The 17594-nt window shown below is 40.5% G+C and overlaps 1 protein-coding gene across 12 annotated transcripts in view; it reads right to left on the bottom strand.

The window, feature by feature from the left end:
* Positions 1-17594, bottom strand: part of NEDD4L (NEDD4 like E3 ubiquitin protein ligase) — a 377526-nt gene that overhangs the window by 129612 nt on the left and 230320 nt on the right. Inside the window, exon 1 of one of the 12 annotated variants that reach the window (XM_049901837.1) lies at positions 10019-13664. The exons of 9 other annotated variants lie outside the window; for them this stretch is intronic. Coding sequence is in view for 2 of the 3 variants with exons in the window: in XM_049901835.1 (XP_049757792.1) it covers positions 1069-1101 (33 nt within the window). In the remaining variant the exon portion in view is untranslated. 2 more of the 12 variants (XM_049901836.1, XM_049901835.1) reach the window with 2 other exon arrangements.

Below are 17594 nucleotides of genomic sequence, written 5' to 3'. Positions count from 1 at the left end.
TTGGAAAAGGTTACTAGCTGTGAGTTATTTATTGTCTTTATTTTTTTTTTTTCTAGCTGGTATCACCCTAAAGGGGAACTTTTAATTATGACAACTCTGTTTCTCAGCAGGGACTTTTTAAGATACACCTTCAGCGGAAAGGTAGTCATTACCAAAAAGGGATCTTGCTTTGACAAGAGAGGAGAGTAAACCACCAAAGCTTTAAGTCCTTTTAACCCAAACTCCTAAAAATAAAAGTTGCTGACACCCAGTAGTCTAGCGAATCATAAAATCTTTTTAAAGAATACTTTTCATTGATCTTTTTTTCCTGGTTCTTCCCTAAAGTGCAGTAGAAAATTCATTAACCCTAAAAGCATAAGGGCAAAATCCAGATTAAAAAAATCTAAAAAACCAAGCCCACTGCCAATGAGTCCATTCCATCCCTATATAGGAAAGCATAGAACTGCCCCATAGGGTTTCCAAGGCTGTAATATTTATGGAAGGAGAATGTCATATCTTCCTCCCACAGAACAGCTCGTGGGTTTGAACCACCGACTTTTTGGTTACTGGTCGAGTGCTTAACCACCGTGCCATGGGGCTATCACCATGAACCCAGACACCAATAAAAATCAAGATGAACTAAAAATGTGTTTGCTGATACAAATTCATCTGAAAGGCTTCCTCTGTATCCAATCCCTAAACATCTGTGAAAAGAAGATGGAACAACTATAAAAACAGCCAACATTCATTAAACATTAATAAGTGCCCAGACTCTGGGCGGTGCAAATGGTTAAGATCTGGACTACTAACCAAAAAGCTGGTGGCCTGAACCCACCCAGAGGCACCTGGAAGAAGGCCTGGAGCTCTGCTTCCAAATGGACAAAGCCATGAAAACCTTACGGAGCTCAGTTCTACTGACACACATGGGGGGCCATGGGTTGGAAATGACTTGACAGCAACTGATTTTTTAATATGTGCCAGGCAGTATGCTAAAGAACTACTGTTTTATGCTTGGTTCTCTAAAGAAGCAAAATCAGTAAAGCATGTAAATCTATATAGAGAGAGGTTTATATCAAGGAAATGGCTCACGCGATTGTAGAGGCTAGAATGTCCCAAGTCCATGGATCAGGATAGATGCTTCTCCTGATTCACCTAGCCACCGGGTCTGCAGGTTGGAGAGTAGGGCTCTTGCTCATAGGCTGTGAAGATCGACTAATTCCAAGATTGGCAGGCAAGACCGCAAGGCTTCTCCTGATTCGTGTAGCTGCACGGGCTGGTGAACCCAAGATGGGCAGGTTGGAGGTCAGGGCTCCCGCTCACAGGCTGTGAAGATTGATGAATCCCAAGATCGGCAGATAAGCCAATACCTCAAGTCCCACAAACCGGAGGTCAGATGAACAGGAGGCAGCTGCAACATCCACAGTGAGCAAAAAGCCAGAGCCAAGTGAGCAAAAAGCCAGAGCCTCTGCTGATATTTGGATACAGGCCACACCCCCAAGGAAACTCCCCTTCAACTGGCTGGCTACTCACAGCAGATTCCATTACGGAAGTGATCACATATAAACACTGAGAATCATGGCCAGCCAAGCTGACACACAATCTTAACCATCACAGCATACATTATCTCATTTAATTCTTGCATTGAAATCTTATAGTAATTCATCTGATTCCAGAGACCATCCAAGAGGAAAAAGAAGAGTGAAATAATAGGCAAAGGGGAAAAGAGACAAAAAACGATGTACTTTATTCAAAAAGAGAACCGCTCAAGTCCTTGCTTGTAGTCTATTTTTTCTCTATTAACAATCCTAACAAGTTTAGTTAAACATTTTCCAAGCTCTTATGGGCAGATCAGAGAAGCAGCAAATTAGAAAAGGGAGGTGGGCCACTATACTGACAGACATAGGAAGTGATCACTGATTGGCAGAAGAAATGAAAAACAAACAATAAGGAACAGAGTTATCTCAAAGATCATGGTGGTCTGAAAACGTAAATAAAGAAGCAAACGTACTTACTATATACTTTATTAGGCCTAACAGTATCATTAATAGGTACATATTTATATAAAGAATGAATGGGTCATAGACTAATCCATGACTATGAGGGTGACAGAGTTAAATGTTGTTGAGATATGCTTAGTATGTTCTATTTAAGAAGGCACGAAGGAGTGTAATAGAACAGTGTGAACTATTAGTTAATCCAAGAGTCAAGCTATTCCTGGGCAGTTCATGTACAGAAGGCTCCAGATGGCCGAGATTTAGCTACGGTGTTGGTGAAGAGCACTGCATATACCATGGACTGCCAAAAGAATGAACAAAACTGTCCTGGAAGAAGTACAACCAGAATGCTCCTTGGAAGTGAAGACTGTGAGACTGTATCTTACATACTTTGGATATGTTATCAGGAAGGATCAGTCCCTGGAGAGGGATGACATGCTTGGTAATGTAGAGGGTCAGCAAAAAAGAGGAAGACCCTCAACGAGATGGACTGACACTGTGATTTTAACAATGGGCTCAAGCGTAACAACGATTGTGAGGATGGCGCAGGACTGGGCAGTGTTTCGTTCTGTTGTACATAGGGTCCTTATGAGTCAGAACCGACTCAATGGCACCTAACAACAATATTCCCATAGAAAGATGTGGCAGTCTGCTTCTGTAAAGATTTACAGCCTTGGAAACCCTACTCTGTCCTATAGGGTCACTATGAGTTGGAATTGACTAAAAGGCCATGGGTTTGGTTTGGTTTTGGGTATTACTCTCCTGTGCTAGGTGTAGCAAGAAGAGGGGTGGTTTGGACCATCAGGCCACTTCAAGTCCAGGTTCTGCTGTCACCTTCCTGTGTGCCCTTGGACAGGCCACCACACTTTGCTGTTAAAAAACAGGTTGGCCCAGATAACCTTTATGGTCCTTTCCATTTTTAACATTCTGCTTTAAATACTACAAAGGAAGAAAGCACCTATTACCACTTCTCTGAAATTCACAAAAATTTGACAACTGGCCAACAGTTTCAAGAAGGGGAGTTTTCAAAGCCACAAAAATGCACTCAGTTAATATTTACAGAAGGAAGATACTTTAGTTACTTGGAGAAAAGTGCTATTTGCACTTGATATAACAGGCTAGACCAGTCTTACATGGCTGGTATTGGAATACCACTTTCACTTATTTTTTTGCAGTTGGAATCTGAGGAGAAAATTAATCCTTTCATTTCTAAGCTATTTTGGGTAGATAATCCTTTTCAGACATAAAAAAGGCACTCTGCAAATTTTTCACTGGAACTCTCTGTGGTCCTTAATGCATAGGCATTGTTACAACCGCATTTGAACAGAAATTTACTCTGTGGACCTCTGAGCCTCAAAGGAACACTCTCAACTCCAGCAAGAGGCATCACGTCAACAAACAAAATGTGTATTTTAGAGTGATGCAGGAAGAATATGTGAGAAGGAATAACTATATCAGCATTTTCACCAAGTGTTATTAACAAACCAAGAAATAGCTTATCACTGGCATGAAGTTCTTAAACTAGCTGTTTTAAACCCTGGCTATATGTTGGAATCACCTGGGTTACTTTAAAAAAAATACCGATGCCCCACCCCCCATAAACAATATATCCATCTCTGGTCATGTGGCCCTTAAATGTCATCGAAGGGCTGGATAATCAAAATCAGTGAAATTCTTTTTATCTGGTCTGCATTATCCATTAAGAGTTGACCTGTTAATTAGCAAAAGTACCAAGTTAAAAAAAAAAAAAAAATCTGACACCTGGTGGCCTGCACTGGGCAGAAGTCAGATGCTTAATCAACCCTTCTAGCTTTACTGAACCATTTAAACTCCATTCTGAGGGCAGATGGGAAATAAAAAAGAGTCTCAATAGGCTTGGAAATACTTTCAGGAACCTGAGATGCTTTTCTGGGAATTTTTAAGCAATGACTTATTAAACCATAGAACTCTCTTCTATAGATATACCTACCATTCAACCCTGCCAAACGTACCCTACCTCCCACTTTTTTTCCCCCTTTTGCCTCTTCCTCTTCTACCTACTTCAGGCAAAACTTTCTGCATCTGTTTTGCTTGGCGACAAACATCAGCCTTCCACCAGATGTCACCTGGCTACCAAAAGAAGATTGCAACACACTAGGCAAAATAAGAAACCTGCTTAAGAGGAAAAACAATCTCCAGTGAGATTTCTGTGAGTGAAAATCACTTGAATTTCAGGGCTCCACTTTTTTTTTTTTTTTACTTGGGAAGGCAGGAAGCTCTGGATTACTTAATGCCACACCCTGCCCATGACCCTTTCATGGCTGTTAGACTGAGAGAATGTTCCCAGGAGTGTGCACTCTCTCTCTAATGGAAGCAACCTTCTCCTCTAAAAGATTCCTTCTGCTCCTCTAAACACAGAACCTGTGGACGACCTTTGGTTGATCAGCACAAAGACACTTAAGGAAAAAGTAGCTGTGGTTACTTGATGATGCCCATAGTACTTCAGAAAGCCCTGGGTGGCACAAAGGTTTGCACTCAACTACCTAGCCTAAAGGTTGATGGTTTGAGCCCGCCCAGCAGTACTGCAGAAGAAAGGCCTAGCGATTTGCTTCTATAGAGATTACAGCCACGGAAATCCCATGGAACTCAGTTCTGCTCTGTAACGTATGAGGTTACCACGAGTTGGAATCAGCTTAATGGCAATTGAGTACAGAGTACAGGACTTCAGCACTAAGCATGATGTCTGTTTTTCCCTTGGTTTAACTCCACATTATAAGGGAAATCTTCGGCAGCTGAGGCAGAAGCGCATCTGTTTCTTTAGCAGTGACTTAAAAAGGCTCTCCCCATCATTATTCATGACTTCTCCATGAACTGAGACTATGTCCATCTGCTTCATGTCCTCAGCCCGTCAAGGAAACACATGAGGAACCAGAGAGTGCAAACAATGACCTCAAAAACGGGGTTAAAACAGATGCATGGACCTTGTTCCTGACCCTACTTTTGCAAAGCCTACCTCTCTCTTGGGCTGAAGATTGCAGGGTAAATGAGCTATTTTAAAAGCTGTGTATCTGCTTTGTAGCCCACACGTTATTCATCAATGGACAGTATGCCTTATAATAAATGCGATCTGCAAATCAGAAGCAGACTCTGGAGCGAAACTGCAAAAATAAACCCACCCACATCCCGGCATGACACAGCAGGCAGCAGAAAGCAGCCTAAAATAACACTCACTGAAGGAGGATAAAAACTTCCCATTTTCTAGGCACTGCACCATGAAAATGACAGTCTAAGTACGAAGGTTAGACCAACTCCTGAGAAAACCAGTTCTCCCCCAGTGTGTGGAGGGGACAGCAGCCTAGGCCCGGGTCCGGGGTTCGCCACCCTTTAAAGCGACGTGCAGTACTACAGTGGCCTCTCCTGACCGTCTCGCTGCTCCTGCCTGGCCCTCATCACTGTGGTCTCAGCACAGCAGCCAGTGGGGTCCACTCCTCACTCAAAACCCTCCTACGGCCTTCCACCTCCAGGTCCTCACCTTGGCCCTCCACAATCTGCCTACCCCATGACCATCTGTCTTCCAAATCTAAGCATCCCACCTGGTGCTCTCCATTCCAGCCAGATTAACCTCCTCACTGCTCCTCCTACTCAAAGGCCCTCGGAACCAAGACCTTTTGCACTTGCTATCCCTCTGCCTGGATTGACCTTCTCCCAGCTATCTGCAGGGTAGGGCACATATTTGCACTTGACTACTAACCTAATGGTTGGTGGTCTGAGGGCTTGCTCATCATCATCATCTCAGTGGGGTTTCCTTGGCTACTCCATGCAAACCCTAAATGGTAGCAATGCTCCCTACCCACCTTCCCTGCTATTCTCCACGGCAATCACCAATATCTAACAGATTACATGTCTCCCTGTTGTTGCTGTTCACTGCTGCACCCTGTGACCTTAGACTGGTGCCCAGCATGCAGTAGGCGCTCAATAAATTCACTTAATAACTGTGTATCCCCTCATCAACTAGTGACATCACAAATGATTTCTTATAAGTCTCCAGAAGGCCCAAGTGGGGGAGTTCTACTCATTCGCTCAAGCAGAAGGAAAGTTCCATCTATCAGAAATAGGAAGGTTTTAGAAAACATAGAAATACAATCCTATGATTTTATGAACCAGAACCACATGACTATCTTCTTAACTCCAACATCCGATCTCTCCAAAAGCACTTCAGCAAAATAAAGGCACTGAAGTACAAACTGCCAACACTTAAGTTCATCTGGTTTTTCTGTGTTATTTTATCAGGATCCAGACATTAGGTGAGAACTGTACTGATTTCTCCAAAGAATGGGCTGCTCTTCAGCCAAAAGGTAACAGCAAGTGGGGGAGTGGGTAGGATAAGGGATTCTTCTATCATATGCTTAAAAAGAAGTCAACCAACCTTCTTTCCCAAAATCGCTGATTAGTACTTGATTAAAAAAAAGACCCTAAAAACTTTCCAAGTTCAGGTATTTTTCAGAGGCATATAACCAGGTATTTTCATCTTCAAGATGAGCTTTTTGTTTCCTTCCATGTCCCTTTTCACAAGCTGTCTTGTCTATCAATCATGCCTACCTTTAGCTTCTGAAGAGTCAAACAATGACTTTTACAGGCTTTCAACTGTGTGACAGTCACCTAATCAATATCTACTCATCCATCCACATGGCCCTATCCAGGGCTCCACTGATAAGGCCAATTCCGCAGTTTTCTAAGTTTTCCCAGTGTTCTTGGGTTAAATCAGAAGCTCTCTTGGAGAAGTAAACCATTAAAGGAAATAACCCATCCTGATATCACCGCATTAACTATCTCTCATTTGTGTGTGATTAGATTGTAGATTCAATCAATACCACTGAATTTTATCTATCTCATGACTGTAGACACATACAATTGAATATGCATAAGGAAAGATGGTACATTTGAAATGTAGAAATGTGGTAACACTGCCAGGTCCTGCGCTATCCTCGTGATCATTGCTATGTTTGAGCTTATTGTTGCAGCCACTGTGTCAACAAGATGGATATTTAAGATAACATTTCCCATAGCGTAATGTAGAGTAAGGATGAGTATTTTCTCAGAGGAAATGTCACTTCAAACACAAAGAAATACAGCTTAGAATATTCGCTTCTTTAGGTCTTCCTCAGTATGAATGCTCCACTACCTATATGAAGTTAACAGTCAAACTCTACAAAGAAAGCTTATTCATCTCAGTTTATGTTCCCACAATATGGTATTGTGATGCAGGTGGCAAGGATCTGTTTAATGCCTGTTTCTTCTACTACCATTCAATGGCAGGAACTGGGCAGAGCTCACAGGACAGTTGTGTAGAAGGCCGGCAGACAAGGGAGGAATTCATTCAACTCCACATCTGATGGAAAGGTGAGGAATTCTTCATGCCGATAATCACATCTCAAAATTCTTCAGAGATATTTCACTTTAAAGAACAATTTGTTGAAACCTGCTAATCAGGATCAAGGACATTTCTGGACAAATATAGCAACCACATCTCTGGTGGTCACCTCTACCGTCAGTCTTCCAACAGGGCCCCTCCCACTGACCCACTGAGATAAACCCTAGTCATCACTCAGGATCCAATTCCAATCATCACCCTCCATGATATCATCCGCGTCCAGCATGATGACCTGTTCAGTGTGCGGGTAATCTGGGCTGAGTATGGGCACTTGCTTAAACCCGGTGCCGTCGAGTCCATTCCAACTCATAGTGGCCCCATAGGGTTTCCAGGGAGCAGCCGGTAGATTCGAACTGCCGACCTTTTGGTTAGCAGCCAAGCTCTTAATCACTGAGCAAGCAGAGCTCTGGGCCCTTGCGTAGTGCCTGCTATTGGGAATAAATGCTTCCATTGTCTAGGCCTCATCCTCAGCTGTCCTGTCTGCTGAACTGCAAGCCCTATGAACCAGGCTTCCCAAATTTCTATAGTTCCAACACCAAGAAGCACAGTGCTTCACATGCAGTAGCTATTCAGAAATAACTATTTCAAACCTAAGAGATAAAAAGAATATTCTTTGTCGGTGCAAAACTAACGTTCCCAATTTCTTCACCTTTAAAATTAAAGTGTTGTCATGGATTGAATTGTGTCCCCCCAAAATATGTATGTGTCAACTTGGTTAGGCCATGATTCCCAGTACTGTGTGGTTGTCCTCCATTTTGTGATTTTCCTATGTGTTATAAATCATAATCTCAGTCTGTTAAAGAGGTTAAAGAAGATTAGGGTGGGATGTAACATCCTTGCTCAGGTCACATCCCTGATCCAATGTAAATGGAGTTTCCATGGGGTGTGGCCTACATCACATTTTATCTTACAAGAGATAAAAGGAAGCAAGCAGAGTTGGGGGCCTCATACCACCAAGAAGGCAGTGCCAGGAGCAGAGCACACCCTTTGAACCCGGGGTCTCTGCACGGAGAAGCTCCTAGGCCAAGGGAATATTGATGACAAGGACCTTCCTTCAGAGCTGGCAGAGAAAGCCTTTCCCTGGGAGCTGATGCCCTGAATTTGGACTTGTAGCCTACTAGACTATGACAGAATAAATTTCTCTTTGTTAAAGCCATCCAGTTGTGTTATTTCTGTTACAGCAGCACTAGATGACTAAGACAAGTGTTCTACACATTTCTAAGGCAACTTGTAGCTCTGTATGCCTATGGATTGAAAATTAAAACATGTCTCCGCATACATTAGCTTGAGAAAAATGGTGCATCGCAGAAATGCAGGAGCATCTCTTGCTAATTCAATTTCAACTGAGGGTGCAGACAGGCCCTTAGGCACACTGTATTCATACGAAACTATCTTCATTGTTTTGTCCTTAGCTATGGCATCTGGGCACCCTAATGTCTATAAAATTATATTAAAAAAAAAAAAGCATGGCTTCTACCACCGTAATAGGTTAAGTCAATTTAAATATTAAAGCTATTTTAAAATGTTTAAAGTTACTACAATTCAGTATTCTTTTTTTTTTTTGCAGAAAAGCACAATCATTAAGTATATATGGAAGAGACATTATGCTTAAGGCATTTTAACTCATAAAGAAGATATTACAAAAGAACCTCAGAGCTGGGCTGTTAGCTTATAGGGCTCAACTTGGACTAACTCTGCATGAGAAAGTTAAAGAGCTACGTTAGTTCTGTCTGAGTCCTAGCCTGAAAAACTCCCTGATTTGAATACATGCTGGGTTTTTCGGTTGGAACTTAAAACACACATTTCAATATTATAGCTATTTCCACTCCACCTCGACTCTTCTGTTCAACTCAATTTAAAAAATCTAGGCCAAAGCAGCTGTTTTCCTCCTTTAAGAGTTAAATGTTGTTTTTGTATGCCATTAAGTTGATTCTGACTCATAGCGACCCCACCTGACGGAGCAAAACTGCCCCATAGGATTTTCTTGGCTGTAATCAGCTAAATACCTAGTCATACATTTAAAAAGCGAAAGTATGAAAATATTTCTCAAAAAGTATGGTTTATTATGAAATTGAAACAAAAAGTCTTCCGAGGAAATGGATACATTATGACATATGTGGGTCATTAAACATATTTTAGGAGCTCTGGCGGCACAGCGGTTAAGTGCTCGGCCACTAAGCAAAAACGCTTGCGGCTGGAACTCACCAGCAGCTCCTTGGGAAAAAGACGTGGCAGTCTGCTTCTGTAAAGATTACAGCCTTGGAAACCCTATGGGGCAGTTCTACTCCGTCCTAGAGGGTGGCTATGAGTCGGAGTCAACTAGACAGCAACTGTTAAACGTATTTTAAAAGTCTATTAGTCCCTGCTTAACTATAGAAAGTACAGAACAAAAACAAAAAACTATAAATCTATCAGAAACGATCTGAATCACCAAATATATAATACGTTTAGTAACATTCCCCTAACCTCTCTTAAAAGATGTATACAACATAATAAACGATCACATGGGTTGGAAGCAAATTTCTCCAAGTTATTATGTAAGAAGTAAAATTCACTCGACTCACCATGATTTGTAAAAACTAAGTCGCAAAGGAAGGTTGTGTAAGCTCCAGGGGCCTGTGAAAGCTAGACTTACCAGAGAAAATGCTGGTCTCTTTCTACCTGGAGGAATTTTCTAAGTCATGAGCGTACTGTATTTACTGAGTACATGGCACAAAACTAAATGCTACAACACTGAATGGTTTCAAAGAATAACAGGTTGGGCAGGTATTTAAAGGAACAGATACAAGGTTCTCTGAATACTGAAGCATAGCAACCAGAGTCAAACCAGAGCCAGCAGGGCCCCTCCTAGCTCAATCTATGATACTTTTTCATTTCATGATCCACGCCTCCCGCCGCCAGAGTTTAAGCATATTTACTCAAAATCATCAGAAGGGTCCATGGCTCTAAAGTGACTGGGGTATAAAAAGCAGACTTCTTGAAATTCAATCTACTCCATCCAACATCCTGAATCCTAAACCTGCTGTTAAACGTTGTAGTGCCTAGAGACCACCAAACATCGACTCAGACATACAGCACAAGGCTGGCCAGGATACAGCGACCACCTTTAAGGTCCATTCATGCTAGGTCACCTGTTCTATTTACTGATATGACACCATATCGCAGTCTGCCCAAGAGAGCCGCACCTGAATAATAAATATGAGATTTAGAAAGGAAAATCCACTTAGAACGTGATATATTCATGATGTATACTGAATCAAGCTTATTTTTTGAAAATCTTTCAATAATCTCCACTTGCCCAGAAATTCAAAGACATTATGTGAGATGCATTTTAGCTAGTATTTTCAACACTCCCTTTTTTTAAAAAATAATTTTTATTGTGCGTTAAGTTTACAAATCAAGTCGGTCTCTCACATATAAACTTATATATACACCTTACTACATACTCCCAGTTACTCTCCCCCTAATGAGTCAGCCCGCTCCCTCCTTCCAATCTCTCCTTTCATGACTGTTTTGGCAGTTAACTAACCCCCTCTACCCTCCCATCTCCCCTCTAGACAGGAGATGCCAACATAGTCTCAAGTGACCACCTGATACAAGTAGCTCACTCCTCATCAGCATCTCTCTCCAACCCACTGTCCAGTCCAATCCATGCCTGATGAGTTGTCTTTGGGCATGGTTCCTGTCCTGGGCCAACAGAAGGTTTAGGGATCATGACCGCCAGGATTCTTCTAGTCTTAGTCAGACCATTAAGTCTGGTCTTTTTATGAGAATTTGGGGTCTGCATCCCACTTTCTTCTAAAAAAAAAAAAAAAAAAGTTTCTTTCTTTTTTTTTTTAATCCCACTGTTCTCCTGCTCCCTCAGAGGTTCTCTGTTGTGCTCCCAGTCAGGGCAGTCATCGGTTATAGCCGGGCACCATCTAGTTCTTCTGGTCTCAGGATGATTTAAGTCTCTAGTTCATGTGGCCCTTTCTGTCTCTTGGGCTCATAATTACCTTGTGACCTTGGTGTTCTTCATTCTCCTTTGATCCAGGTGGGTTGAGACTCATTGATGCATCTTAGATGGCCGCTTATTAGCATTTAAGACCCCAGATGCCACACTTCAAAGTGGGATGCAGAATGTTTTCTTAATAGAATTTATTTTGCCAATTGACTTAGATGTCCCCTGAAGCCATAGTCCCCAAACCTCCACCCTTGCTCCGCTGACCTTTGAAGCGTTCAGTTTATTCAGGAAACTTCTTTGCTTTTGGTCCAGTCCACTTGCAATACTCCCTTTTTTAAGGCCTTTAAAAATTTTAAACTAGAGAGGGATATACATAGGACGTGAACTCTTTTGGTGCACTCCTTGTGCACATCATGGAATATTATGCTGCTTGGTGTAAATCAAGGGAACTGGATAATTACAGAGAAGATAGTACACCTCTGAATAATCACCAGGAAATTCTCGAGTGGGTTGCCCAAGTGGCTATGGGTCAAAATCAACTTGACAGCACCCAATAACAAGCTTCTTTTGGCATTTACAGAGGAAATGTAGACACTCGGGTATCCCTGCAATTAAGCAGCAGTTTCAACACTATCCATGAATGTCCTATTTTTGTTTTTCATTATTACAAATGTCTTGGTAGAATAACTAAAGGTTAAAGATGTAAACGCATTAAGGGCAGCTAATCTATCTCTGGATCCCTGGTGGCACAGCAGCTATGGCTGCTACCCAAAAAGTTGGCAGTTCAAATCCACCATCATCTCCTTAGAAACCCTATGGGACAGTTCTACTCTGTCCTATTGGGTTGTTATGAGTTGGAATCAACTCAAAAGCAACGGGTTTGGTTTTTGGTTTTAATGTATCTCTGTACCAATAATATGTAATTATTCTTTTATTAAAAATCTGCTTAATCATTTCAAGCTGCCCAAGTAGTATTACCATTTAGATATACTATATATATAAAAACAGACTTCTTTTTATATATATTTAGATATACTATTTACATACATATGGGCCTTGGTGGTGCAGTAATTAAGAGCTATGGCTGCTAACCAAAAGTTCAGCAGTTCAAATCCACCAGCCGTTCCTTGGAAACACTATGAAGCAGTTCTACTCTGTCCTATAGGGTCATTATGAATCAGAATCGATTCGATGGCAATGTTTTTTTTTTTTTTTAAATATACATACAGTATATCTAAATATATATATTTAGATGTAGGCTTTCATTAGTCTTAAGTCATCAAATATATAGAAATACCCAAAATTTATTAAATAAGAGTATTCTTACATGGAATAAATTTCTTGTGGTATTGTCAACTTCCAGGTAGAGATAATGATTTTCTTGCTAACATGTATTATAAAATTGGAAATTTATTTCAATGTCCAGGAACTCTAGGCTTAGCTAAAACAAGCAACAGCAACATTTATGCAAACCCCCCTAAAAAGGCACTTTCTATTAAGGAATACTGCTGGAAACTACCTTCGTTTAAGCACCACAATGTAGAAATTTTACATAGACAACATTATATTGCTTCTAAAAAGCCTCAGCTTGATACTGAAGAAAGTAAATTTAACCACTGGAAACATTTAGGCAAAATGACATGGTAAAAATATTACATGTCTGAAATGCCAGCCAAAATAAATGTTTCAAGGTTTCAAAATTCAATAGAGCAAATATAATTAAGGAATCTTGTCTACAATGCACAGATCATGAATCTGCTAGGGGCTCCAGGATACTGATTAAGCAATGGAGGAATATTCAGGAAGATGAAACCAGAGAAGAAAGGACATCTAAGCCAGCGATTAAAGTAAACATTTCTAGACAAGTTATGAATTCAGTTGTCCTGTGTCTAATGCCATGGCTGATCAAAACCGGATTGTTCGCAGTTAACCTAATTACCTTCTGAGGGGTGACAACTGTGTGTTACCGCTACTTGGTCAAGAGGGAAGGAAGCCGACACGGACAAGAGTCGGAGGCTTCCACATCCGTTGCCTCATTTAAACCTCACCACCCACCTGTGAGCTGGACATTTTTATCCTCACCTTTGACGATGACTTCGAGTGGAAGCCTAACTACCCAAGATCCCAAAGGCAGTAAACCGCCGAGCCAGGAGCTGGGCCCCCAAACCTGCCTCTTCTATCCAATTAGGTCAGTGCTGCCAGGCACTAGATGGGGTTCCCATCTCCAAACTTTTCAGGAAAAATGACAAATATCAGGAAGCATTAAAACTGCTCTTTGGCTTAACACACAGTTTATAATTATATTTTCATATATATATATATATATATAAACTAGCAGCAACATATATATGTACATACATGCGTGTATGTATATATATGTATGTATGTACATAAGTAAATGTTGGGTGCCGTTGGGCTTATTCCAACTCATGGTGACCCCATGTGTTACAGAGTGGAATTGCCCCACAGGGTTTTCCAGTCTTTATCCTTATGGGTACAAATAGGCAGGTCTTTCTCCCATAGAGATGCTGGGTGGGTTTAAATCCCCAACTTTCGGTTAACAGTCAAACACTTAAAAGCTGTGCCACCAGGGTTTATTTGTGTGTGCGCGTGTACACATATAAAACTTCGAATTCCCTTTATGCATACAGGAAGTGACATCGTAGTATATACTGGCTATCACACTTAATCACAATGTCAAGTACCTTCACCTGAAACAATAACACTATTTACCATGATAACTGGGAAGGCCAAGTACAACGATGCTCTCATGATGGGGTAGTTGTACACATTCAGTGAAATAAATGAAAGCACTCCTCGAACAGTGAAGTGCTATAGAAACGTGAGCTAGCACTGCATGTCAAGTGACATATGATGCCAAAACTGTGCACTGCCTACAAAACTTTCCAAACCATTCTTTACCATATTTGAAATTCTAACTGAAATAATATTGGAATATTCGCATATATGGCTACATTAAGAGAGATTACTGTATTCAAGGGGGAAAAAAAACTTTATAGAAACCAAGAGAAAATCAAGACAAGAAAATCAAGAATCCTTCTTATCCATTATGTTGCTGCCTTTTTAAAAACAAAAAAACAATAGAGTGGTTTATACATCTGACATGCATAGAATTATTTTTTACAGCAAAACAAACAAAAAAAAAAACCGCAACTATTACTAATGTCAAAATTTTTTGTATACTAAAATCATCTTCTCTAAAATAGACTCCAACTAAAAATAATTTGCACATTCCTTGGTTGCTCAGTAAAATAAAATTTTAATCACAAAGGGTTATTATACTACTTTTGTAAAGTGTATGTCCATTGAGAGGGCACAGAGAAAACAACAGAGAACCTGTGATGGAAATAAAGAAGGAACACTCCCTTTCTTATTAGTATATGTGGCAAGTGTTAAAATTCATGTTTCTGCCCCCATGGGGCCTCAGAGGCATAGCGAGGGCAACAAGCACCCAGGGACAATCTCTAAATTGTGTCTCCTCCCTCAATTCCAGTGCCCAGGACAATCTCTATATTGCTGCCCCACCCCCAATTTCAAGATGAACAGATGTTGACAGCAGCAACAAGTCAGCAGAAATGCCTTCCCCCCTCTTGTCCACTGCCTCAGTCAGGCACCTTTCCTTTTTGTGACACCTGGAATGTCATTACATGCATTGTCTGCTACTCCCTTGAACCCGTGCCCTGGGACAAGTGCACCCCTCTGGCTCACCCCCTTGCTCCGCCTCTGTGGGGCCTTCTCCCTCTGTTTACATTATGAATCTGTGTCAGCAAGAAATTGAGATTGTCCCTGAAACTTTCCAAGTAGCTAATGTAATGTTATATACACAGTGGACTTTAACAAACACTTAATGACATTAATGGGATTAAAAAGCTGGCTTCTAAAGCTTGTCAAATGCAGAGTTTAGTAGTAGTTATGCACAAAATCATGTGGAAAGGGGGCATAAATGCTGGAAAAAAACTGATGCAACTTTCTCGGAATAACTCAAATACAGTTAAGAAGTTCACAAATCAAATCAAATAGCCCAAAAGCTAATTTAAGACAATAACTCAGCTATTCATTAAATGACTACTAATTTTGCCACGATACATTCTAAGACCTCTAAGATATTATAGCTCATTGCAGTTGATGACAATAAGAGCCAATTCTCCTTTACTGAGGGTATCAGATTGGGCAGAAAAATTATCATTGCAAGAGGTTCCCTTTATTTTTAATAGGAATTTAGCTGGTTAACATTTTTTTGGAGTCATGCTACATTTTAGATTTAGTCATTGCAGGATATTTGGGAGGCACAGACAAAGTACTGACAACTTAACCTTGTAATAAGGCGCAAGGTAAAGCCTATAAAATACGAGCACGTTTGTAAAAGGAATCCTGAGCGGCATTACCAAATCAAGGAAGACATCAGACATCATTCAAGGACTAGGCTGGAATTAATTTTAGTTAATTTTTCACGTACACTAATAATCAAATGCCCTCTGGTCAAACCAACAGATACTTGAAACATCAAGAAAGCTGGTGAGAGCCAGACTGTAGACGCCCAAATGAATGTTTTTGCTCAAGATAAAAAAGGCCGTGGCAGCTGCTGCCTACACTTAACACCCCTGCCTGTATGAAACACGTACAAAGTTGTTGAATGGAGTGGACACTTCAGTTTTTCAACCTGTTTTGTTTTTTTTAAAAAAGCTTTTGCTTTAAAAAAAAAAAAATCAGATTCTTAACACTCATTTACTTATTTTTGTATGTGTATAAAAATACAGACATGAAAATGAAAACTACTATTCACTAGACAGAACTTACTCTGAGAAGAGCTCTCTGTCCAGAATTTTAAATTTCATGTTCATCATGGAACCGCTCTGCCACATTTGTAGACGTGTATTTCCCTACAACAGACCTTGTATGTTGGAACTGTCTTTGAAAGAAGGGTACACATTTTTTTTTATATTCTATGTATTTTCTAATTACATGAGGAACTTCTAACTACATGGGATTTTAATTACATAAATTCATTTGTTTTCGGCATCTGAACTGCAAAATGATTTAAGTTTTTGTTAAAATAATTAAAGTTATTAAAACTTTAGGAAATGCATTTTGCTTATTGATCTTTATGTGATAGGTGGTCCATGTTCAGCATGAAATTTTTCTGCTCGATAAAGCCTACCACTGTCCTAATGATACTTTCTTAGGGTGGGGAATAAAAGCTTCTACAGTATCAAAAGGGAGCCCTGATGCAGCAGTGGTTAAATGCTTGGCTGCTAACTGAAAGGCTGGCACTTCGAACCCATTTGCTGCTCCACAGTCTGCTTCCCTAAAGATTTCACTCCCAGAAACCCTATGGGGGCAGTTCAACTCTGTCCTATGGGGTCATTCCGAGTCAGAATTGACTCAATGGCAACGGGTTTTATAATAACAAAATTCTACTGAGTTTGTACCACTGTATAATAAACAATACTGGCTCAGACCAAGACAAATCACTCAGCCATTTCCTAATAAAAAGGTTAAAAAAATCCACCCATTGCCATCGAGTTGATTCCAACGACCCTACAGAGATAATTAAAAAAAAGAAAGGGTTTACGGGAAAAAAAATTTTTAAAAACTATGTAACACTGAAAAGAATAGTTAAGAATGTAATATTTGCATTTAGCATCTAATTATACCTCTGAAACAGTAAAAACTGATGATAGTGCAGTGACAAATTTACTGGAATGGCAAAAAATATTTCTAACACAAAGCAACAAAAGACAACACAATTTCAGAGTAACTCCCAGCTACTCACTTTGAAAAGTTACAATTCGTAAGCGAAGTCCAAACAAAAAGTCCCCTACCCTAGATAACTTCATAATCATATCCTCAGACTGACAATCACATGGAATCCAGGGAAAAAATCCAATTCAAACTATAAGGAGCTTGTTCTTTAAGTGGGCACCTCTTGGCTAGTGATTACCAGTAAAAGAAACCTAACTGATTAAGTTTTCATCCCACAACAGACTAGGAAAGCTGCAGAGTCATCATACTCTGGTGGCATTAGCTGCTGTCTTTCTGCACTCCATTTTACTAAAGGGGAGAGAGCAAGAACACACAAGCAGAAAAGGCCAAAATCTGTTCTAGGGTGTCTGTTTCCACAGCTGGAGATGGGGCACTTACCATTCTATATACAGCATCCCTGGCTTAGAGACTCAAGTGGGCAGTGTTAGGCTGCGCGGCCGTGAGATCTGACCATTAACAAGTCCCCATTAGTTTGCCCTGAGTC

This window comes from Elephas maximus, chromosome 11, assembly GCF_024166365.1.
Source record: "Elephas maximus indicus isolate mEleMax1 chromosome 11, mEleMax1 primary haplotype, whole genome shotgun sequence".
NCBI lineage: Eukaryota > Metazoa > Chordata > Mammalia > Proboscidea > Elephantidae > Elephas > Elephas maximus.
Note: the sequence above shows the minus strand (reverse complement) of the source record. Positions and strands in the feature narration are given on the sequence as shown.